This window comes from Microplitis mediator, chromosome 7, assembly GCF_029852145.1.
Source record: "Microplitis mediator isolate UGA2020A chromosome 7, iyMicMedi2.1, whole genome shotgun sequence".
Lineage (NCBI taxonomy): Eukaryota > Metazoa > Arthropoda > Insecta > Hymenoptera > Braconidae > Microplitis > Microplitis mediator.
Window position 1 is genome coordinate 18716641 of NC_079975.1, and position 24723 is coordinate 18741363.

Consider the following 24723-nt stretch of genomic DNA (forward strand, 5'->3'; position numbering starts at 1 on the left):
CTTTGTATGTATCTTTTAGTATAACATGAGATATTTTTAAAAAATTTTATTAAGCATCACTCTTGGGTCAATTCATTGTACATATGTTGACTATTTTATCAAAAAACACAATACATGTTTGTTATATTATTTTTATAATAATTTTTTAAAAAATATAATTCTATTAAATTAAATGGTTATGTTTCATTGTATATATAAATTTTTTTATTTAGCTTAAAATAAATTAAGATCGCAATAATGATAAATTTTTTTAAGCGTTACGATATATTTGAAAGTTCTTGAAGAATTGCTTGAGTATCAAGCGCATTTAAATTTATTGAAGCGCGTGTATCAATAATAACTCCAGTTACCTATTAAATAATTCAAAGTGTTATTAAATCCGTAAAAATATAAATAAAAAGTATTAATAACTTACCATTTCTTCAAAAAATGTCGTATGATTTGGTTTTTCTGAGTATCTTTCATATTGATCTAAATTATCTTGTAGTTTTAAAGCAAGTGTATCATAGTTTTGTATAATAATAGCAAGAATTTGCTGTTCAGTTGGTGTTGAAAGGCTTTCACTTGCCAGCCAAGCTGATATTTTTGGTGGAAAATGATTTACGATATCTCGCATATTAACAAGACTATTCATTAGTTTTAATGCATGTTCTTTATACTCATATGATTCAGTTGTTGAATATCGAAGAGCTAAAATAATCACATAAAACTGTATTAAATATTTGAAAAAACCAAAAATAAACTATTAAATCTATAACTAACTTACCCATAGCATTTAAATTTGTAAAAATAAGCCTCATTCTAATTATTTCATAAAATAATTCATCATAACTACTAGGTAATGATAAAAAAGTATCACCATAAGTAATAAAAAGATTTAAAATATTAACAATCTATTAAAACAAAACAAAAATTATCATATATTAATAAAATTTTTTGATATCAGATCGAATGTAAATAAAAAAAAAAAAAAATATTTACTTGTATTGCTAATGGGAAAATATTCATTTTTTTCACAAGATGCGCTTCATGAGTAGTTAAAAATTTCAGGAGATTAAACAATGCTGTCCATAGATCTTTCCATTGATATCCAAGTCTTACTCCACATCTTTTTTGATAGCATAATAATCTTTGCAGTACACCTATACACTGATGATACAATTCTAAGGGAAATTTTTTCATCATGTGCGATGTAATAAATTCAACAAGAAGATCCAAAAGTGTAGCAGCAAGTGGCTGAGTCGGAGCTACTTTATCGTGAATTTTACGATGATACATCGGTACACGATGAAGTTGAACTCTGAATGCAAGATTGGCATCGTGCATCAAATTATTAGCATACTGATCTTCGGCAATACAACTTAATATAAGAAAACATAATTTAACATTATTTAAAATGGCTTCAGTTTTTATTGCTTGCATGACAATTGAACAATATTGCAAAAATATAGCAAGTAAATTAAATGGCTGTGCTATAATATCAGGTGGTTGTGATCCAGGAGCAACTGCATTAGGTCCTAATGTGTTATTGGGTGATGGCGGAGCACTAGTATCACTTTTTGTAAATGCTAAAGTCGTTACAAAATTTCTATTAAGATGTGTCGCTTCATAAAGAGCTAATAGCAATGCATTGTTCGCCCGAACTTGTTGAGTTTTAGCTTCTTCTTCACCCACAAACATACTACCAACCATATTGGTCAATGATGATAGCCAAGAAGCCTGTACTTCAGCTTTCTGTTGAACAAACAGTCGACAGAATTCCATTAAAGAACCAGATATAACTTGACTATATCCATTTAATGCCAATTCATCATCAAGTATTGATAATTTAACAATATAAGAGTTTGTACTTTCGTACTTTCTGTAATTAACTAAGAGAGTTAAAAGCAGTACGGCATCATGTCCATGACGATTTCTTGCGGATGTGTCTCTTAATAATTGAATTAATGATTCAAAAACTCCGTTTACCATTACATACTCAAGCAAACTATTTTGATTGAGATTATCCATTCCTGTTACAATAATTAATAAAAGTTTAAGACAAAGTGCTTTTAAACTATCAGGATATTCTCCACGTAAAAATGTATTGCAATGTTGCATTAATGTTGTCATTCGTTGTTCAGTTTCATTCAAACCAATTAATATGTCAATAAAATTGAAATCACAATCATTTTGACTAGCTTTTTTATAAATCGATTGTATTACTGCAGCTAATGTTTGTAAAGCATATACCACACGAAATGGATGCTCGTCTATTAATGTATCAATACAATGACAAACCAATGCATTTAAATTATTTTTGCTGATTAATAACTGTTCTACTGTCATTTTTAAAATTTCACTCTCTATATGAGTTACCTTTAAAAAATAAAATCAATCATTTTTAATAACAATATGTATTAATTATTATTATATATAAATAGGAATATTCATAAAACATACTATTGGTTTAATAAGAAATACTTCATTCCAAAAATTTGGATGTCCTGATGTCAAATCTTCTCCTTTGAATAAACTTTCATAAATTGGAATTAATTTACCTTTATGCTGGCGTTTTGAGCCAGATCCACTTCTTTTTCTCATTGCCATAATTAATATTTGTTTTTTATTTTTATTTTCTATCAACTATTTAGCATTTTTCATATAAATAAATAATATTACTTTTTCGGTATTTAATTTTAAAAAAATTAAATTGTTATATCAATAATCATTATATTTATATTATGATATTAATATTGCTTACATAGAATATAATTTTAATAGTTTAATAATGAATAATAAAATAATTATTTGTGGGTAAATACTTGACGTATTTGAAATAACCTTAAAATACTCTGAATTTTATACGGATATAAACATCTGATTGAACATATATATATATATATATATACATACCCATCAGTACAAGCACACACACAAATTTATGCATAAAGTATACCTACAATATACGTCAAGTAACATATTTATTTACCTGTATTCACCGGTTGGATATAAAATAAAAAAATATATATAGAATAATTATACGTTTTAAATAAATAAGTAAAAAATAAATCAATATGTGTTGGAGGGTGAAAATAATCTACAACATTCATAAAAATTATCTGCAACAAAATAGGTATGACAACAAGTGTTATATAAAATTTTTATTTATTCCATACTTATGAATTATTTGAAATTTTTTCAGTAATAAAAAAATATTAAAAATAATTAGCAATTATTATGCTACAAATCATGGATACACGTCAGATAAAAACCAAAAAAGTTTTTTTAGTAATGATAGAAAAAATTACTTACAATATGCTTGGAAAGTAGGATTAATTTCATCAGTTATTGGTGTTTCTTATTATTTTTGGACAAATAAAAGTCAAGCTATAGAGTTAAAAAATATAAATGAAAGCCCAGGAGTTAGGAAAAATCATTTGAAAACGTACACAGTCGAAGAAGTCGGAAAACATGATAATAAAAGTGATGGAATATGGGTTCACTATAAAGAGGGTGTTTATGATATTACAAATTTTGTATTAAAACACCCCGGAGGTCCAGAGAAAATAATGATGGCAGCTGGAGGATCGATTGAACCTTTTTGGGTGATATTTGCTAATCACAATACAGCAGAAATTTATGAGCTGTTAGAATCGATGCGAATAGGCAATTTAGATGTTAGTAAAGATAATAAACAAGCTGAAGTAATAGCAGATCCTTACGCAAATGATCCTAAACGTCATAAAGTATTAAAAGTAAATGGTGCGAAACCATTTTGTGGTGAAACTCCAGCTCCTTTGCTCTCTGAAAATTTTTTAACACCATTGTACGTTAATTAACTTTATTTTTATCCGATTCAATCGGAAAAAAAAATTATTTATGATATTTTACAAAATTCTAGAGATTTTTTTTATGTTCGAAATCATTTGCCAGTGCCTGAAATTGATATTACAGATTATGAGCTAGAGATTGCAATTGAGGATGAGACGAAAAAAATTTTAGATTTTGAAGCTATTAAAAAGTATCCCAAGTATACTGTAACGGCAGCAGTAATGTGTGGAGGAAATAGACGCTCTGAAATGAATGCAGTAATTATTTATTTTTTTTTATTATGATGGATTCAAGCTAAAAATAAAATAGATAATTTACATTACAGATAAAATCTTTAAAAGGTTTGAGTTGGAATGTAGGAGCAGTAGGTAATGCATCATGGACTGGTGCAAGACTTTGTGATGTTCTAGCAGATCTTAAAATAAATGAAGATGACTGGAAGCACGTGCAGTTTGAAGGATATGATTTAGATCCATCAGGAACTCCTTATGGTGGAAGCATTCCAATTAGTAGAGCATTAGATCCTAGAGCTGATGTTTTATTGGCTTATGAAATGAATGGTCAACCAATACCTAGAGATCATGGCTATCCTATTCGTGTAATTGTTCCTGGTGTTGTTGGAGCTAGAAACGTTAAATGGTTAGGAAAAATAATTATTTCTAATGAAGAAAGTTGGTCCCAATTTCAACGAGGTGATTATAAAGGATTTTCACCTAGTGTTGATTGGGATACTGTAGATTTTTCTAAATCACCAGCCATTTTAGACATGCCTGTAACTTCTGCAATTTGTACACCTACTCCCGGAGAAAGTGTTAAATTAAAAGATGGAAAAATGCCCGTAAAAGGTACACGAAATAAAAATTTTAATTAATTTAAGTTAAAAAAAATAATTATTATATCAATTTTAGGATACGCTTGGTCCGGAGGTGGTAAAAAGATAATTCGTATTGACTTAACAGTAGATCAAGGAAAAACTTGGTATGTAGCGGATCATATGATAGATGATGAAAATGCTAAAGAAGGCCGTCATTGGTCATGGACTCTTTGGACAGCTGAAATTCCTATTGATGCCACTAAAAGTGAAGTTGAAGTTTGGGTGAAAGCAGTCGATGCTTCTTATAATGTTCAGCCAGAAAGTTTCGAAAATATTTGGAACTTACGCGGGCTTCTTTGTAATGCATATCACCGCGTAAATGTTAAAATTAAAAAATAATTGACACCAGTCAATAAGATTATTACGATGACTTTATCAATCACTTTTTGGGATCTATTAATATGACACAAAAATTGCAACAACAGCTTGCTTAAAGAATCTGATTGAAATATAATAAACAAATTAAATTCATAAAATGAATTACAAAGTAATATTCATCAATTGATAATTTAATCAGATGGTTTAAGCAACGTTAGATTTATTTTAAAAAATTTATTAATTATTTTAATATTTTCTACTTAAATATTTAATACTATTTACATTATGTTAAAAATTGTAAATATACTTATTACCTTTTTATATCTTAATTATATAATAGCTTCTTTTATTTTTTCATCATCAACATTTACATTATTAAAAAAGTCTATTAATTGATCTAAACTCATATTTGATTCCTGTGAGTTATTTAAATCATGAATCTCAAACAAAGGATTTGGTTGTATGGAATTTTTACCAATAACAATTAAATAAGGATATCCTGTTTTCTTGGCATCAAATAATCGCCTACCAATAGTTAAATTTATTCTATCATCGATAATATAATCAATGTTTTTCTCATCCAGCATATCAACAATTTTGTCTGTATAATGGAACGCTGAAGATTCTTTACTTTTTTCTTTTGGCGGTAAAATACAGACTGTAAAAGGCGCAATACATTTAGGCCACCTGAGACATTCATGAGTTGATAGAATTTCAACAGCCGCTGTTATTAATCGAGTTAATCCTAAACCATAGCAGCCCATTTCAAAATAAACTTGTGAATCTTGAACATGACACGATGCTTCAAATGCTTTGGTATATTTATTTCCAAGTAAAAATGCATGTGCAATCTATAATTAATTATAATTGTTAATTTCATTTTAATTTTATATTAATTTTTTTTTTACCTCAACTCCCATGTGTTCAGTAAATTTTTTGCCACAATTATCACAAGTAGATTTATTATTCATTGTAGCATTAACATTAATTCCACAGGAATCACATGATAAAATTGTATCTTCACCTATATCCGAAAAATAATGATATTCATGTGATAAATTACCACCCATTAATCCTGGATCACCCAGAACAACAGTGTAAGGAACTCCAATGTGTGATAAAATGTTGTTATAAGCTTGATTAACAGATTCATAAGTTTCTTTAGCATTTTCTATTGTCAAATCAAATGAATATAAATCTTTCATGACAAATTCACGACTACGAAGTAAACCTAATCGTGGTTTCATTTCGTCTCTCCACTTTGTTGAAATTTGATAAAGTAAAAGTGGCAATTGACTTTTTTGAATCGATCCTACTTTTACTATCAAACTCGTGATTGCTTCTTCATACGTCTAAGACAAAATTAATTTTTTTATGAGTGTGAATGTGGCATACATCAGACAAATTTTAAACTATGAATAAATAGAGTGAATAGTTAAAAAAATAATATTTATAAAAAATGCACTTATTAATTTCAAATTTTTTTAACGCGCATTTTTTTTAAATTTAATTTTAGTGATTATATACTCTATTTATTAATAATTTTAAATTTGTCTGATGTCTTCTACATTCACACTTATATTTTTTTATAAATAAAAAAAAAATTTATCATCTTGATTGTTAAGTTTTTGCGGGAAATTTAAATATGGAATACTGATGAATTATCAAGAGTAATTATTCAATGACTTACAGGACTTAAAATTAATGTATCGTGGTGTCTATCTTTTAGTTTAATAAGTTCAGGTCCCATTTCACTTAATCTACCGGTTTGATTCCATAATTTAGCGCTAGTTAAATGAGGTAGAAGCATCTTTTGTGCTCCAATATTTGACATTTCATTATCAACAATTGCAATTAATTTATCCAGCACACGATATCCTAGTGGAAGTAGAGTATACATTCCAGGATTGGCTTGTCGAATCACTCCCATATCTAACAACAGCTATAAATAATTATTCTTATTAAAGAAATTGTAATTTATAGGTTAAAAATATATAAATATATAATAATAAAACAAACTCTATAGCTTTTTGATTTGTCATCATGTTTAATTATCGCTTCTTTTGGAAATACTTTTATTGGTTGAAACAATTTTGACATTCTGTTAATATTTTTTATCAGTTTATTCGACATTTTTGTTAAACTGTTTCTGAGCAACTTGTTGTCAACAGTCACACAAGAACACAAGCTGAAAGTTGTCGACAACTTGTCGTCACGTTGGTCGCAACTCATGTACACCAACTTTCTGATTAGAAACTCTAGCTATCAGATTGCAAATCATTTTGAACCACTTCTTTGAGTAAGGTAAAAGACCTAATACCCGATCAGAGAACTAGTAACCGATCACTCCATACATTTTTATATCTATATTTACTAAATTCTACTTGTTACAGGGCTGGCTCGCAGGGTCAACCGTTTTCCAGATTTTTTCTTTTTGTAATTGATTTGTTGGAATAAAAAAACCGAAAATTGTTAATTCTCAAACTAACTTCGGATCATTAAATGGTCACTTGTAAATTTGATAAAATATTTTAATTTTTTAATTTTATACTAATCAATTATTTTTGTATTCAATGTGAAAATTTTTTTTTTTTTTGTAGGCTCTTGTATCATTAGTACTATTGATATATTATGCTATTATATTATACCCTATTGTCAAAAAATTAAAAAATATCAAACCATATTTAATTTGAATTTTGAATAGTTAAGAAAATCTGGTTATAAATTGTTTTGCGGAATATCTAAATAGAGTAAAAAACGAATATTTATTCCAATTTTTTACTTAAATTTTAAATCTTATTTTGATCTACATATCAAGTTCAGTCCAGAATTACTTTAAGATTGTATTTTTTTTTATTTTTTAAAAATGAAAAATATGAAAATAAACATTAATCGTTGTATTGAGGACTACTGTAAGTATTACTTTATTATTTAATATTGAATTGTATTCTAATATTTAATTATTATTTATAGGTAAGTTATGGAGGTTCTTCGATTTTATAGCGAAAGTACCTGAACACAAGATCAATTATACTTCGATCATTCGATATGTGGGATTGATTTACAATTGAATGATGTAGTAGTAGTTGGTGGGAATATAATGAGTGGGCAGTCAGGAATTAGCTTATGCGATTTCATTATATAAGAGATGAAAATGAAATAAAACGTCCGTGTCTTAATTTTTCTATCTATTTTCCACTGTATTGTAACAATAATAAAACATAACAAAATAAAAATGTCTATTGATATTTTAGATTAGTAGTTTTAAGTTATTTAAAAACAGAAAAAAAAAAAAAATTTTATTTTTATTAATTTTCAATGCTTTCTGAAAGATAAAAAATTGATTTTTTTTCGTGTCATTGTTATGTTTTATAATATACGTTAATATAGAATAGTAGCAAAAAAAAAAAGTAAGAACAATTAAACATTTTATGTGAAATATTTATTCACTTTCATTTTTATTGTTAAAAAAAATAAATATATATATATATATTTAATGTTTTAACAGATGAAAAGCTTACATCATATTTTTAATCACCCTCTTTGACTTGTTAAAATATAATAATAAAATTGTAAACGGATATTTTTGGTATTCATTAAATACAAATCAAGAATTATATTGAAGAGCTGACTGGTATTTTATAACTTTAATTGTTATTCGTTACATCATGATTATAAATACATATATGAATTTATGAATGTCTTACCTGGTAAATAATTATTGTACAGTTATAAAAATGACATTAATTGGGAGATACATTAGCAGTCTCGTATTCACTTTTCGGATCAACGGTACGTCATATAAATATATTAAAAGATTCTAAGATAAGTATAGTATTATTATTAGTAGTTAAAAATGAATGAATTCAAAGTATAAATAATTTTTTTTTTAAGATTACTAATAATGATAGAATGGCTTTAGCATCTAATCAACCATTAGATTTTGGCAGTGATACAAGTTGTCAAGATCACTTAAAACGCAATAAAAATTATGTGATTGGAGGAACATTAGATAATGGAAAAGGCTAAAATACATAATACGAGTTATTTATTAACGAATGATATTGATCAAATAAATTATGAATATGCATATCGTCGTGAAGATTATTTTAAGAATTGTAAATAATGAAACGACAGATAGTAGAGTAAATTCTGTTTAAAGCTACGCAATTATATTTAAGTATCTTCTGTGAGAGAGTAATAAAAAAAAAATTATCATGAGTTTGTTATAATAAATTTTAAACATATTTAACTGACTATACTAAAGTTAAGATAAAATTTTTTTTGTAAACATCTAATAATATGCACAAACCATAGAAAAAAAAACAATGTATAAATGAAAATCAATGAATTAGTAAAAGTTGACTTCTTAAAAGTTCATAACAATACTCATCGGATGATAATTATCATTATATGTTACAAATATTTTTTTATTGCTGGTAATATTCTCTTTACTACAAATGTTTCCGCAAATAAAATGAAAAAAAAATTAATATAAATAAATAAGATGATGTTTAGAAAATGATTTATTATTATAAGTGATAGCTAATACTAAAAATTCAAACAAAATTACATACACTATAAAATATATTGTATTTAGATTTTATTTATAGTTTTTAATTATATCAAAATACAAAGAGAAGAAAATAAAAATTTTTAAGACTAGATTCAGCAAATTATTATATCAATTATTTTAATAAAAGTAATAAAATAAAAATTTTTTATATATTAGTTTTATGTAAATTCTGTTCCCATAATATAGGCTCATTATCATGAATAATTCTTTCAAATTTTACAAATGATAAATATCGTAATACCTAATTAGATTCGACTTCTTTTTTTTTTTTTTTTCAAGGGAAAATTGAATGAAATGAACTGTATTTATAATAAAGTAATTAATTTTATTTTAACACGATTTGAAAAAAATCGAGTGGCATATAAAACGTACTTTGTAATCATAAACGAATCTAAATTTCAAAAAAGATAAAAAAACAAATGTTTTAGCATAAAAATAGAATGATAGCGAATTTAAAAAGAGAAAAGTTTGAATGAATATTTTGGTTTCTTGGTTTTAACATGGAAGACTAGATTTATTAATTTTAGAGCTTTAACAATTACAATTTATATTAAAAACATGAGCAATAGAGGAATAATTAATAAAAATCGATGTACTGATAAAGTATTTGATCATTAGTAGAAAGAATAATATTCGATTTAAGTAGTAAAATATGATTAAACATAAAAACTATATTATAAATATAGTTTATTAATTTGTATACAATAATTCAGAGAAGTAAAAATAATAAAAAAGTAATGATAAAAATTACGACTATGTTGGATAAAGATCATTATTTAGTTGAGGCAAACTGTTGATAGGTATTGGGCCTAGAGTGCAGTAGGTATACTACCGCGGTTGACCCGTGAGTATAAAAATAGTTAAGTAAAACATCCAATTTTAACAAAATTTTTAAGACGAATCAGCAAATTATTATCTATTATTTTAAGTTTTAATAACGTCTATTTCAGATTTTGTTTTTCACAGAAATTTACAACGAATAGAAAAACGAAATAATCGGCTGTTTTGAAATTTATTAAGTAATAAAATAAAATAATTTTAATAATTAACTTTTTTTAATTCTGTTTTGATAATACAGGATCATTATAATAATTATAAATTTTACTCGTGATAATAAGTATCGAGGTTTCCAACGAGATGAATTAGAATAATTTGAAACAAATCTAGTTGCATATTACAAATAGCTTGTAATCATAAGCGAATGTAAATTTAAAAAAAATTTCAAGTTAAATATGGAGTGGATATAGCAAATTTAGACAGGAAAATATTTTCAAAATGGAAAACTAGAATTTTTAAATATAGAGCCTTAACAATTTAAATTTATTGAAGACATAAGCAATGAAAGAATAATTAATGAAAATCGATGGACAAAAAAATATCTACAAAATATATTTAATAAGTAGAAACATACATTGGTCTTGAGTCAACTCTCAAAAGATAAATGTTGTTATAAGGATGAAATAATAAGAATGAAATAACTGTAAATTTATCATAATTAATTTTTTTTTTTTTTTTTACAATGTTTGAATTAATTGTAATATAATTTAAACTGTTACATTACTTGAATATAATTAATATATTCAGAACGAAAATATTCGGATTCTATGATCTGAAAATAAATTTAATGGAAAAATAAAAATACTAAAAAGTTATTTGATCATTAATAAAAACAAAATAATGAAATTAAGTAGTAAAATATGATAAGCACTATATTATGAACACAGTTTATTAATTAAAATATAATAATTTACAGGAATAAAAATAATAAAAAATTAAGACTATGTTGAATGATGATTCTTACTTAGTTGAGGCAAAACGATAGTAAGTGATGAGCATAGAGTACAGTAAGTATACTCCCGCGGTTGACACGTGAGTATATTAGTCACGTTTAGTAAAGCCTACAATTTTAAGAAAATTTTTAATTAATTATAGTTGTATGTCATACCCGTTCTAATTATTCTGTCTGTATTTTGATAAAAAAAAATACTAATATAATAAAAAGTAGAGATTTTATAGTTGATAAGAATTAGATACTAGGAGTACAATAGAATGGATGCTGTAAAGTATGTACTTAATTTTCAGATAGAGTGAATAAAGTATAAAATTAATGGTAATATTTAGCGTAGTCACAATTATCGAGTGATTTTTGCACTTTGAAACTTGAAGGAACTTTAGTTTCTTTTGAAATGGTCGACTATGTTGATTTGTAAATATGGGTTGGCCACAGTATATCGCCAATACCATAACTTACATACTAATAGCAGCTGCATTTCTATATACATTAATAAATTTTATTTATTATTTGATTATTAATTAGTAAACCATTCAATATAGGAATTTAAGTAGAGCAGAGTAAACTCTCATTAAGATAAATTTTGTAATAAAAATACACAGTGAATACTAAAAATGAAATAACTGAAAATGTATAATAAAAATAATAATTATTTTTTTTTTTTTTTTTTTGTTTGTGACATAGAAACATAGATGAAAATTAATTTTATTTAAAAGCTTGTTATTTAAAATAATATCATTTATATTGTAATTTTTATGTACTTTATATCAATGGGAAATTGTTTTTAAAATAATTGAATAATTTTTTTTCTAATTTTCTTCAAAAATGACTATTTTAAAAAAACAAACGTCCTAATAAATCAATTTTTGAGAAAATTATAGCTTGTTGAAAAAAAAAAGCTTTTTTTTTTTTTTTAATTCATAATTTTTTTTTTTGGTTGGGTAGAAAAATTTGACAAAATTCTGATCAACGTTTTGGATCGATTAAAAAAAGAGAAAAGATTTTTAGCCAAATCGAAGGGAGTCTGGTTTCAAAGTGGTCGATTTGGCATGGAATGCCCCCCCATATATAATGTTTTTTTGTATTATTTGAAAAAAAAGAACGATCGATAATCAATGAAATTTATTGAAAAGAAATTTAAAAAATATATAGTTTTTATCATCAAAATGATCATCATATATAGCTAAAAACGTTCTTTGAAATACGGAAAAGTTTATAGTGCAAATTTCGTGTCGAAATATTAAGTAGTTTTTATGTGATGGGCATTAAAAAAAATACCTCTCATTTTATAGATATAGATAATTAATATATGTATTATAATTGAAAATGCATTTAATGGAAGCTTGATAGAAAATTAATAATTGTATAATATACTAATTCAATTTTTAATAAAATTTTAATATTCACTATAAACTCTTATAGATTGATAAGAAATAAAAATAAAATAAATAAGAATCGTTAAAATGTTTATTTTTTAGATGAACCGTTTCTGTTGAAAACGCTGTGTGCCAATGAAATCTTCACATAGAGAGTCAAATGCTGAATCAGGGTGGCCACTTACCGAAAATATCGACAAATATCAGGGAATTTCGAAAAGTACAACAAAAACAAAAAAAAGCAAATTGTAGCCTCAAGAGTCTAGTTTTCAGGCCTGGTCTTGAATTTTTTTATGATGAACGGTTTTTATAGTAATCCTAAGAAAACCATAAAAATTTTTTTTAATAATTACGATTAATTTTTTATGACTCCGGAACCATGCATAACAAATAAATTCCAAGACCAGATCAGAAAACTAGACACTAGATGCTACAATATGCCAAATTTTTTTTTATCATACAAACATTTACCTTTGAGATACAACCTGTTGAAAGTAACTTAAAAATTTGGAATTTTTTTATATCCCTTAATGTCTGTGACTAGTGTACTTTGAATTTAGTTTAATTTTTAAATTTTTTATTGAATATTTTAACTTATATATTTTTAACATCAAATAACCAAAATTAGGCCATATTAATTTGTTTTAATGACTTTTTTTTTTGTTTTTCACGTGATTTAATTGTCAGATTTAATTATCAAGAATAATAATATTATCAAAACCATGAATATCTTAATAATACGAATAAAATTTCTAAATCAGGAAAAAATGTAAAAAACTTTATTGGAAAACCGAGAAATATCAGATAATTTTTAAATCATTTATTTACATCTACCTTGTGAATGCTTTGCTATCATTATTAAAGCATTAGCAAATTTTTTAGTCTCTTTCATTACGGACAAGACTTATTCGTAAACATTTTCTCTGTCTCAGTAATTATTGTAGCACGTAATTTAGCATCATGTTCATGAGCAGTATAAATCCAATTATACGGAGAAATTGTTGTCGTATAATAACTAAAGTAAATAAAAAAATTAATGATACTCCAATGATAAAAAAATATATGAATCTTGTGCTGACAAACTATTAATAAGCCTGAAAAAATATCAAGTATTTAAAACTATAATTTAACTGTCTTTGAACAAAGAATGATCTTGGTAGAAATAAATAAATTGTTGAAATTATCACCAAGACAACTTTTACGTTTTATAATAATTCTATTCTTTATTGTATTGTTTAATATAAAAAAAAAAAAAACATTTTTTTGTAATTGTCATCTGAAAATAATAATTAATAATGTATACTTGAACAATATAAAAGTTAAAAAATACATAATAGAGTGCATTAAAAAATATCCAAGCAGGAGAGTGTATCTCGGGCGTTTCCAATTTTTTACTTTTACTAATTAGTTGGATACTAATTTAATAAAATAACAGTACACAACTCGATTCTTTTAACCAGTTACATTTAATTGGTATATTTTGTATAAACCTATGGTACAAGTTGACTATAATAAAAAAAAATTAATATAAATAGAAAAGATGATGTTTAGAAAATGATTTATTTATTACTAAAAATTATATATATTATGAAGTATATTTGTATTTAAAAAAGATAAAAAACACATGTTTTAGCTTAAAAATAGAATGATAGTGAGTTTGAAAAGATAAATATTTAAAATAATTTTTTGGTTTCTTGTTTTAAACATGGAAAACTAGATTTATCAATTTTAGAGCTTTAAAAATTTTAATTTATATACAAAACATGAGCAATGGAGGGATAATTAATAAAAATAGATGTACTGATAAGTTACTGATAAGAATAATCAAATTAAGTAGTGAAATATGATTAAATATAAGGACTATATTATAAATATAGTTTATTAATTTGTATATAATAATTGAGAGGAACAAAAATAATAAAAAATTAAGACTATGTTGGATAATGATTATTATTTAGTTGAGGCAAAGCGTTAGTAGGTATTACTAATTATATAGTCGTATGTCATACTCGTTATAATTACTCAGTATTTGTACTTAGTTAAAAAAAGAAAGAAAGGCTAATGTAGTCAAAAATTTATTAAAGTTTAAAGATTTTATTAGGTAGGAAGATTATTAGTTTATTTATAATAGAGTGAAAAAATAAAGTTGAGTACTTAAAAATGCTAGCTCGAGTATTACAGCAGTTTACTAAGTCATATAAATTTACATTAAAAATATAATTGATTAGAAAAATAACAGTTTCAATTGTGACGTAATTTGAGATATTGTTAAGAAGAAAAATAGCCTCATAAGAAATAAAAAAAAAAAAAGGATGTTAAATATTTTTAATGGTTGAGAACATGTATGAGTCTTTAATCAGTTCGAAATAAATTATGTTATAAAGAAACTCAACAAATAATAAAAATAAGCTTAGTGAAAATATATATTGTAATTAATTTTATGTTATCTCAGGGTCGTTATATTTTTATATTCAGAGTAAACTTTTATTGATTAATAAGAAACAAAAATTAAATGAATAGGAATGTATGCTGAAAACGTTGTGAATCATTGATTGCTATTGAATTTTTAAATTTACGTGTATATATGATCAGATAAAGCAATTTTTTTTTTCTGATTGGATGTTTTTTTTTTTTTTTTTAAATATAAATAGAAATTGATGAAGTAGTCTAATTACTAAGTTTTTTCTATAGCAAGTAATTATCTCTACTACATGTATATTTCAGCAAAAAAAAAAAATTATGATTAAAAAAAAAAAAAAAAATAAAATGACTACGATAAAATGAAAAGTGAATACTATTATCACTTCAATGAAATATAACGCCTCATTAATGTGTGCATTATTTAGGTTTTTCTTCTATTATATTTCAATATGTACTTACACTAATTTTAAGGTTGATGTTAATTTTGTATGAAACAAATATTACTAGCGTTAAAGAAAATAATTTTTATTTATGTAAATTTTTCATGTTAATATTTTTTAACGTGCTTTATAAAAATTTTGATGGTGAGGCAAAGCGTTATTAAGCAAAAAGAATATGTAACGTTCGTTAATATTTATTGGTCTCAAAATAAATATATATCATTTATAATTTAGAAAAAAAAAATTTATAAACGAGATTAATAAAACATTACAATTACATTATTTAAAAATGTGAACAATAAAGCAATAAATATTAAAATTTAATTAAATAATAACTAGAAATTGTTTAATATAAATGATGAAATGTGAAAACATTATAAAATGTGATTTAAAATAATTTATATTATAAAAATAAGGAAAAAGTATTTATACAAAAGTTAGACTATGTTGAGTAATGATTATTGATTGGTCGAAGCAAAGCGTAAGTAGTGATGAGCAATAGAGTACAGTAAGTATAGACTTACTTCTGCCGTTCGATAATTAGTTGAGTAATGTTGTGTGGATATTGATTATACCATGATGAACAACGAAATAATGGATGTCAAGTAGTAGGAAAAAATTTAAGATATGTACCCTTAAAGAAACAAGTACATTAGGGTGTTTTAAAAAAAAGAACAAATTTTTTTTTTTTCTCATGGTACACGGAGAGAAAAACATGGGAATTTTTCCAATTTTACTTAGGAGAAATTCCCTTGTTGACATGGCAAATTTTACTTTATCAACATGGGAAATTTTACTAGGGTAAAATGGGAATATAACCATATTTTATGGGAATTTTACCCATTTATTATAGAAATATCTTCCATGTTGCCATTGGAAAAATTTCCATGTAGACATGGAAAAATTCCTCTGTTAACATTGCTAAAATTCCTTAATTGACATGGGTATTTTTACCATGCCAATATAGGAATTTTTCCCATGTTTCCAGAGTAATTTCTTCTATATTGACATGGGAATTTTTCCCATGTTGACAAGAAAAAAATTCCTTTGTTAACATAGTAAATATTCCCATGTTGACATAGTAACAATTTCCATGTCAACATAGGAAAAATAGCTATGTCAACATAGGAAAAATTGCTATGTTGCATGGGAAAAGTCCACAAAAAGCTAAAATTCCTAAAATACGAAATATTTTGGTCATTTGTATCATTTAGGCTTTAAAGCGATAAAATAGGGATGTGTGAAGGTTTTAAGATTTACGAAAATAGAATTTCAAAGTTTCCGAAAAAATTTTGTGTAATTTAATTAAAATTTTTTTGTAGCATCTACCAATGAACAAATGTTTTTATAAATTCGATTAATATAAACGAGTACGTAAAAATCAATTAGGGGAGTCTGGGGCACGAGGCCCCCTTAATAAGCCGGTTTTTTATTTTTGTGGCTTTTAACCATCAAATTCATGTATTTTTCGTCTATTTCGGAAGAATCAATCAAAATTTTGTAAAAAATCGAAAGGAAAATTTTTTCGTTACAATTTTTTTTTTCGAGTGGTCCATTTTGACCGACATATCACATATTGACTTGAAATATAATAAAAACATTGTAGAGGTCATAACTTGACGGAAAACGAAAATAAAAAATTTTACCTAATTTTTGAGAGGGCCTTCGTACCCCGGGGGACCTTTGTGCCCAAGGCTCCCCTGCATCGTGTTTCCGACAGTATATAGTCATCAATTCAATTGAATTATTTTGATTTACTTAATAAATTACGTAAAAAAAACATCAGGTTACAAATATTTCACTTTAATATACATGGGAATTTCTACTCTGTTAACATGGGAATTTTTCCCATGTTGACATTGGAGAATTTTCCATGGCATTAGAGGAATTCCAACAATGTTAATATAGGAATTTTTTCAATGTCGACATGGGAATTTTTACCATGTAAACATGGTAAAAATTCCCATGTTAACATTGGAATTTTTCCTACATTACATAGTTATTTTTCCAATGTTGACATAGGAAAATTTACCTTGTCAATATAGGAATAATTCCAATGTAACAAAGCAAAATTTACCATGTGACATTGTTACAATTCACATGTTGACATGGTAGAATTTACAATGCCAACAAAGGAATTTTCCCCAAGTAAAATTGGGAAAATTCCCATTTTTTTCTTTCCGTGTATCCAAAAATTGAAAGTATAACTAAATAGAAAAATTTTGGTACCAATTTGAGCTCTTGGTAATAATATTGAGGTTTGCCTCAATCCATTTTTCTATTTTCCATTTAAATTACACGAGAAAAAAATTTTTTTTTTTTTTTAAATTTTCTAGCTCACAAACTAATAAACGGATTTTTATGCGCAATACATATTTTTGTAGGAAATTGAACGCTCTACAAAAAAAATCTCTAATCATTTTTTGATAAATTCCACTGTTCGAAAGTTATTTACGTTTCAAGTCAAATCTATAGTAAATTTTAAGATCTTTTCACTTTTCCGGCGAAACTATCAATCTTATCACAAAATGTTACAAAATTTTTTTTGTAGATTATTTTATTCCTTACAAATTATTATAAATAAAGTTTTTCGAAATTCCGCATTGTTTTCAAGTTATTTTCACTTCAATGTCAAGCTCTTAAAAAATAGATTTCTGATTGATTTTAAAAGATTGACATTGAAATGAAAATAACTTGAAAACAATGCGGAATTTCGAAAAACTTTATTCGTAAGAATTTGTAAGGAATAAAATTATCTACAAAAAAGTGCAGTATCATTTTGTGATAAGACTAATAGTTTCGCCGGAAAAGTAAAAAGATCTTAAAATTTACTATGAATTTGACTTGAAACTTAAATAACTTTTGAACAGTGGAATTTATCAAAAAATGATTGAAGACTTTTTTTGTAGAGCGTTCAATTTCCTACAAAAATATGTATTGTGCATAAAAATCCGTTGATTGGTTTGTGAGCTAGAAAATTCTGAAAAAAAAAAAAAAAAAAAAAATTTTTTCTCGTGTAATTTAAATAGAAAATAGAAAAATGGATTGAGGCAAATTTCAATATTATTATCAAGAGCTCGAATTGGTACCAAAATTTTCCTTTTAGTTATACTTCCAATTTTTGGATACTATGAAACAAAAAAAAAATTTGTTCTTTTTTTTGAAAAACCCTAAAGTACATATTATATATAAAATATCATTCAAGATGATGGAAAAAAAAAAAAAAAAAAAATTCTAGTAAAGTTTGATTTCCCATTTAAATAACATAGAAAAAAAGAAAATTTTAAGTTTTTAATTTTATACTTCGGCAATGGCTCATTGTACAGATGAGGTCAGGATATAATTTTGTACGGAATCAAACGCTCTACAAAAGAAAAGAATTTTTCAAAAAACTTTATCAAAGATAATTTTTAAGGAATGAAATTGTCTAGAAAAAAATATCCTATGACATTCTGTGATATGTCTGATAGTTTCCCCAGCAAAGTAAAAAGATTTGAAATTTACTATAAATTTGACTTTAAGCTCGAATAACTTTTGAACAGATGAATTTATCAAAAAATGATAAGACGTTTTTTTTTTGTAGACCGTTTGGTTCTGTACAAAATTATATCCTGAGCTTATCTGTACAGTGAGCCATTGCCGAAGTATAAAATTCCAAACTTAAAATTTTCTTTTTTTCTATGTTATTTAAATGGGAAAAATCAAAAATCACGAAAGAAGTACCTCTTAATGTTAATATTGAGAGCTCGACTTTACCAAAATTATTTTTTTCATCATTTTAAACGATATATTTACAGTAAAGAAAGAAAAAAAACAATTTCAACTAGAAATAATAATACCACAATTTACAGCGGTAAAAGAAAAGGCTACGGAGATACTCAAGTCGCGCTTCTATTTAATAAGAAGAGGGCATTTTAATTTCTAGATATTTTATATTAAGTAACACTTTCGTTACAATATATACATTTATTGGAGTTAAATGGTATTGTTTGAGATATAGGTTGAGTTATTGATTTTTATCAATTGCTGAACCTAACTACAATTAAAACACAAGTGCCACCGCATTGTGCTGATCCGAATTCGAGTTATTCCAAAATGTGTGAATGTAAAATAAAGCTTTTATATTAAAGCAAATTTTATTAACGAACATTTTTTATTAAAAAAATACGAACAATAAATGAATAATTATTTAAAATAGTTTTACTAATAAAATATGTATAATAGACTGATTCAAAAAAATCGACTATTTTTTTTTTTTCTTCATTATATCGAAAATATTGTTGGAAATGACGAAAAAAAAAATACTGTGAACGTTTGAGCTCTTAATATTAATATAAACAACTGACGCATCGCGATTTTCTATTTCTCGTTTAAATAACATGGGAAAATTTATTTTTTAAGCTTTGGAATTTTGTAGCTCATGGTGGGACCAATACTTTTGAATGTTTAAGCCTTATTCTTATGGTAAATTTGACGTTCTATAAAAAAGGTTTCTTATAATTTTTCGATATTTTTATTTCTTCAATAGTAATTCGAAGTTAAAATTAGATTGACGATAAATTTGTACATTTTTTAAATTTTTTAACGCAACCATTAACTTTATCCGAAAATTTTAGAAGACACTTTTTGTAGAGCATTTTATTTCCTATAACTTATCTCCGAGAAAATTTTCGATATTTCTCATGAGTCGTAAGTTATTCGCAATTAACTGAAAATTTAATATAATTAATTTTATGCAACAAAATTTAGATTATTTAAGAAAATTTTCAGTTAATTACAAATAACATACGACTTAAGTGAAATATCGAAAATTTTCTCTGAGATAAGTTGTAGGAAATAAAATGCTCTACAAAAAATGTCCTATAAAATTTTCGGATAAAGTTGATGGTTGCGTCAAAAAATTTAAAAAATGTACAAATTTATCGTCAATCTAATTTTAACTTCGAATTACTTTGGAAGAAATAAAAATATCGAAAAATGATAAGAGACCTTTTTTGTAGAGCGTCAAATTTACCATAAGAATAAGGCTTAAACATTCAGAAGTATTGGTCCCACCATGAGCTACAAAATTCCAAAGCTTAAAAAATAAATTTTCCCATGTTATTTAAACGAGAAATAGAAAATTGCGATGCAGCAGTTTTTAATATTAATATTAAGAGCTCAAACTACCACAGTATATTTTTTTCGTCATTTCCAACAATATTTTCGATATAATGAATAAAAATATGATTATTAATAAAGCATATGATATTTAATTAGTTTAATTTGTATATAATAATTGAAAAAATAACCAAAAAGTATTCATAAAAAAATTACACTATGTTGATTGATGATTTTTGGGTTCGTCGAGGCAAAGCGTTAGTAGTGACGCGCGTAGCGTGTGGTAAGTTTACTCCCGCCGTTGACTCGTGAGTATATAATATGATTTTAGTAAAGCATCAAAGTGTAAGAAAATTCTTAAGTAATTATGATCGAATACAATGTCCATTATCATTATTAGTATTTGTATTTTTATAAAAAAGAATCGAAATAGATGAATAAAATTTTTTAATTAGTCTAAAAGTTTAAATTGATTGAAGAAAAAATAATGATAAGTGTTTAGTATGATTATGAATTTATTATAGTTATAATAAATTGTTTGGAATAGAGGTGGATAGTACTCTATTAATAATAAATAATGTTATATTGGTCGTTAAGCAATTGCCTAAGCTTATTGTATTCAAAGTACAACACAAGTACTATCGCAGATTACTAAGTCATGAGAGCATTAGTAAATATAGTTATACTGAATTAAATTTATTATTTAATAAAATATAAACCATAAAAATTTAAAGGTATGAACGGTAAAAATTATATATAATTAAAAAATTATTAGTTTTATAAATAATTTAGTTTTTTAATATTATATATTAATATTCAATACGGCAATTGAATTTTGCCGCTTATTTGTGAATATTTAATATGAGTATAAAAAAATAATACTATCAATAGTTTTTATATATGTTAGAAAATACATGAAATTCGTGGGAAAAAAAAGTAATACTTATTTTAATAATAATAAAAATTGGAATATCACAGAGTTTAAATGTATAAAGATTTTTAGTACACGAAAGAATTTTTATTTATTTGAAAAAATAAAATAATCTAGTAGCTGATGTAGATAAAAATTTATTAAAGTTAAATAAAATTACTTTATTTATAATAGAGTACAATATAATTTAGCTCCGTTTATTGGACATCAAGCAATCAAAGCGTAGTTTAAGTACTATACTGCCGTTTACAAATATATTTGATAATCATAAACATGTATTTTAGTCTTGAGTCAAAACTCTTAAGATAAATTTTGTTGAAAAGAAATGCAATAAATAATAAGAATGAAGTAACTGTATATTTATTATAATTAATTAATGTTAATTATAATATAGTTTAAACTGTTATATTAATTAAATATAGTTAATATATTTAGAAAAAAAAAATATTTGGATCCTATATAATTTAAAATAAATAAAAATTGTTAAAATATTAATTTATAAGATAAAACATTGATGCTGAAAACGCTGCGAACCAATGTGCGTTGTAAATGTCATAGTAGAATAATAAAAACTTTACACTACAAGTCGATTGTTGAATGTAAAAAGAAAATAATATGGAATTCAAAGAATATTTGTTATAAATATAATGAGAAAGTTTTTTATTACCAGATATTATCTAAATTAATTTTTTTGTTTACAGAATAAAATAAATAAATATAATATTATTTGTTATAATAATTTTCCAAACGATATTTTGTGATGGTTTATAAATATAAAATTGCATAAATGAAATACTATGAACATATCAAATATATACGATACTTATAATAAAAATTAAAAAAAAAAGTAAATTATTAAATTCATTTATTTATAATTTTTATAGAATAAATAATGAGAATTAGTTAAAATTTATATAAACGAAAAGATTTATTATTATTATTATTATTATTATTATAATATATTTTAAAATTAATTTATTGAATTTATTTATTTCTCATTTTTATAGAATAAATTATAAAAATTAGTTATTTTATATAACCGATAATCTTTTTTATAATTGTCACAATATGATTAAAATAATAATGATAATAATGTGTATATATATTTAAATAAATATTAATTAATACATCAAATGTATACGATAATTGTAATAAAAGTTTTTTGAAAAATAATGTATTAAATTCATTTATTTATAATTTTTATAGAATAAATGATGAGAATTAGTTCAAATTTATATAACCGATAATATTTATTATCATTATTATTATAATATATTTTAAAATTAATTTATGTTCAATTAAAAAAAAATAAATAAATAATATTTATTGTAATAAATAATAATCAAAATAACAAATGTATACGATACTTGAAATACAAATTAAAAAAAAAAGTAATTAATTGAATTTATGTATTTATAATTTTTATAGAATAAATGATAAGAATTGATGATATTACATAACCGATAATATTTATTATTATTATGATATATTTAAAAAATATGTTATGTTCAATTAAAAAAGTAATAAAATAAATATTTTTTATTAAAATATCAAAATTACATTTAAAAGAAATAATAATCAATGTATCAAATGTATACGATATTTAAAATAAAAATTAAAAAAAAAATAATTAATTAAATTTATATCGTAAATAATAAGAATTAGTTATTTTAAAGAATCGATAATATTTATTATTATTTTTATACTATATATTTTAAAATTATGTTATATTCAATTAAAAAAAATAAAATAAATAAATGTTTTTATCGAAACATTAAAATTATAATAATAAAATAAAAACAATAATAATATCATCTATATACATTAAAATAAAAAAAAAAAAAAATTTTAGATTGAAAAATATTCTAAGTACGAACTAGTAAATTAGATACAGGGTGATACCGAACTATCCGCCGCCGCTGACGCAGTCGGCAGTTGGCTCGCGCTAGCAACTCTTTTAGACGCCGGCTCGTACTAGTATGAAAGAGTAGTCAGTCGAAGCAGTACGAGTAAGCGCTGATGGAGACTGGCTACGGCAAGATACTCGATATCAACGCATCATTGCCACGGGTCGATGTCTTTGACTGAATGACTCTATATGTGGTATATCGCTACGGCGTTAAAATAATATTATGTATAACTTACAAAAGTGTACAAATATGAAACTGAGTATTGATTCACTTGTTTCCGAGCAAGAATAAAATATCACGTTTACGTGTATATAAAAACCAAGTCGCTCTGATAGTAATATATCTAGCGAGAGTAACATTGTAAAAAAAAGAGAGGATGTTTGAAAAGTAAAGTTATTGTTCAATATTATGAATAAATAATGTAGATTCAAAAATTTAACGTGTTGTATGAAGGCAAATGCTTACAAACAGCACCGTTTTAACAACAGATAGTATTTTTTTAAAGACTATCATGTATGTATAAAACGAAAGAGGAGTAATTCTAATGTTTTAAAAAATAAAACATAAACGAAGCTCCCTGGTTGATCCTGCCAGTAGTTATATGCTTGTCTCAAAGATTAAGCCATGCATGTCTCAGTACATGCCGTATTAAGGTGAAACCGCGAATGGCTCATTAAATCAGTTATGGTTCCTTAGATCGTACCCACATTTACTTGGATAACTGTGGTAATTCTAGAGCTAATACATGCAAACCAGAGTTCCGACCAGAGATGGAAGGAACGCTTTTATTAGATCAAAACCAATCGGTGGCTTGTCCATCGTTACTTTTGGTGACTCTGAATAACTTTCTGCTGATCGTATGGTCTAGTACCGACGACGAATCTTTCAAATGTCTGCCTTATCAACTGTCGATGGTAGGTTCTGCGCCTACCATGGTTGTAACGGGTAACGGGGAATCAGGGTTCGATTCCGGAGAGGGAGCCTGAGAAACGGCTACCACATCCAAGGAAGGCAGCAGGCGCGCAAATTACCCACTCCCGGCACGGGGAGGTAGTGACGAAAAATAACGATACGGGACTCATCCGAGGCCCCGTAATCGGAATGAATACACTTTAAATCCTTTAATGAGGATCCATTGGAGGGCAAGTCTGGTGCCAGCAGCCGCGGTAATT

At 25.0% G+C, this 24723-nt stretch overlaps 3 protein-coding genes, 1 long non-coding RNA gene and 1 other non-coding gene across 7 annotated transcripts in view; 3 read left to right on the plus strand and 2 right to left on the minus strand.

Moving 5' to 3' along the window:
• Positions 1 to 31: 31 nt before the first annotated feature.
• On the minus strand, positions 32 to 2838 carry LOC130671898 (armadillo-like helical domain-containing protein 3). The gene is made up of 5 exons (XM_057476018.1): positions 2443 to 2838; positions 982 to 2358; positions 767 to 893; positions 416 to 690; positions 32 to 350 (listed from the first exon to the last, which is right to left on the minus strand). The coding sequence occupies exons 1-5, from the start codon at positions 2587 to 2589 to the stop codon at positions 258 to 260; spliced, it is 2019 nt and encodes a 672-aa protein (XP_057332001.1). The 5' UTR covers positions 2590 to 2838; the 3' UTR covers positions 32 to 257.
• A 62-nt stretch (positions 2839 to 2900) lies between these two features.
• Positions 2901 to 5371, plus strand: LOC130671900 (sulfite oxidase, mitochondrial). Its single transcript, XM_057476024.1, has 5 exons — positions 2901 to 3115; positions 3185 to 3808; positions 3884 to 4070; positions 4139 to 4658; positions 4722 to 5371. The coding sequence occupies exons 1-5, from the start codon at positions 3057 to 3059 to the stop codon at positions 5024 to 5026; spliced, it is 1695 nt and encodes a 564-aa protein (XP_057332007.1). The 5' UTR covers positions 2901 to 3056; the 3' UTR covers positions 5027 to 5371.
• LOC130671902 (probable proline--tRNA ligase, mitochondrial) lies at positions 4302 to 7350 on the minus strand. The gene is made up of 5 exons (XM_057476029.1): positions 7025 to 7350; positions 6696 to 6947; positions 5914 to 6357; positions 5320 to 5856; positions 4302 to 4436 (listed from the first exon to the last, which is right to left on the minus strand). The coding sequence occupies exons 1-4, from the start codon at positions 7235 to 7237 to the stop codon at positions 5335 to 5337; spliced, it is 1431 nt and encodes a 476-aa protein (XP_057332012.1). The 5' UTR covers positions 7238 to 7350; the 3' UTR covers positions 4302 to 4436; positions 5320 to 5334.
• On the plus strand, positions 7171 to 8399 carry LOC130671907 (uncharacterized). 3 transcript variants are annotated; one of them, XR_008990608.1, is made up of 4 exons: positions 7171 to 7309; positions 7399 to 7517; positions 7606 to 7917; positions 7979 to 8399. It is a non-coding gene; the product is annotated as an uncharacterized LOC130671907 (long non-coding RNA). The 3 variants fall into 3 exon arrangements; XR_008990607.1 differs by having other exon boundaries at positions 7399 to 7510; XR_008990606.1 differs by having other exon boundaries at positions 7399 to 7917.
• A 15726-nt stretch (positions 8400 to 24125) lies between these two features.
• LOC130672556 (small subunit ribosomal RNA) overlaps positions 24126 to 24723 on the plus strand; it is a 1910-nt gene continuing 1312 nt past the window's right edge. Inside the window, exon 1 of the ribosomal RNA XR_008990737.1 lies at positions 24126 to 24723. This exon is cut by the window's right edge and continues 1312 nt beyond it. This is a non-coding gene — a ribosomal RNA (small subunit ribosomal RNA).

What these genes read in the sequence shown, in the direction of transcription:
- LOC130671900 (XM_057476024.1), top strand. Translation starts at nt 3,057, where the DNA reads ATGTGTTGGAGGGTGAAAATAATCTACAACATTCATAAAAATTATCTG. An exon ending in AATTATCTGCAACAAAATAG is followed by an intron (nt 3,116 to 3,184) that starts GTATGACAACAA and finishes AAATTTTTTCAG; the next exon opens with TAATAAAAAAATATTAAAAA. An exon ending in TGGAAAAATGCCCGTAAAAG is followed by an intron (nt 4,659 to 4,721) that starts GTACACGAAATA and finishes TATCAATTTTAG; the next exon opens with GATACGCTTGGTCCGGAGGT.
- LOC130671898 (XM_057476018.1), bottom strand. Translation starts at nt 2,589, where the DNA reads ATGGCAATGAGAAAAAGAAGTGGATCTGGCTCAAAACGCCAGCATAAA. An exon ending in TATTTCTTATTAAACCAATA is followed by an intron (nt 2,359 to 2,442) that starts GTATGTTTTATG and finishes TATTTTTTAAAG; the next exon opens with GTAACTCATATAGAGAGTGA. An exon ending in TACAAATTTAAATGCTATGG is followed by an intron (nt 691 to 766) that starts GTAAGTTAGTTA and finishes TGATTATTTTAG; the next exon opens with CTCTTCGATATTCAACAACT.
- LOC130671902 (XM_057476029.1), bottom strand. Translation starts at nt 7,237, where the DNA reads ATGAGTTGCGACCAACGTGACGACAAGTTGTCGACAACTTTCAGCTTG. An exon ending in ACAAATCAAAAAGCTATAGA is followed by an intron (nt 6,948 to 7,024) that starts GTTTGTTTTATT and finishes AATTATTTATAG; the next exon opens with CTGTTGTTAGATATGGGAGT. An exon ending in ATACATTAATTTTAAGTCCT is followed by an intron (nt 6,358 to 6,695) that starts GTAAGTCATTGA and finishes ATTTTGTCTTAG; the next exon opens with ACGTATGAAGAAGCAATCAC.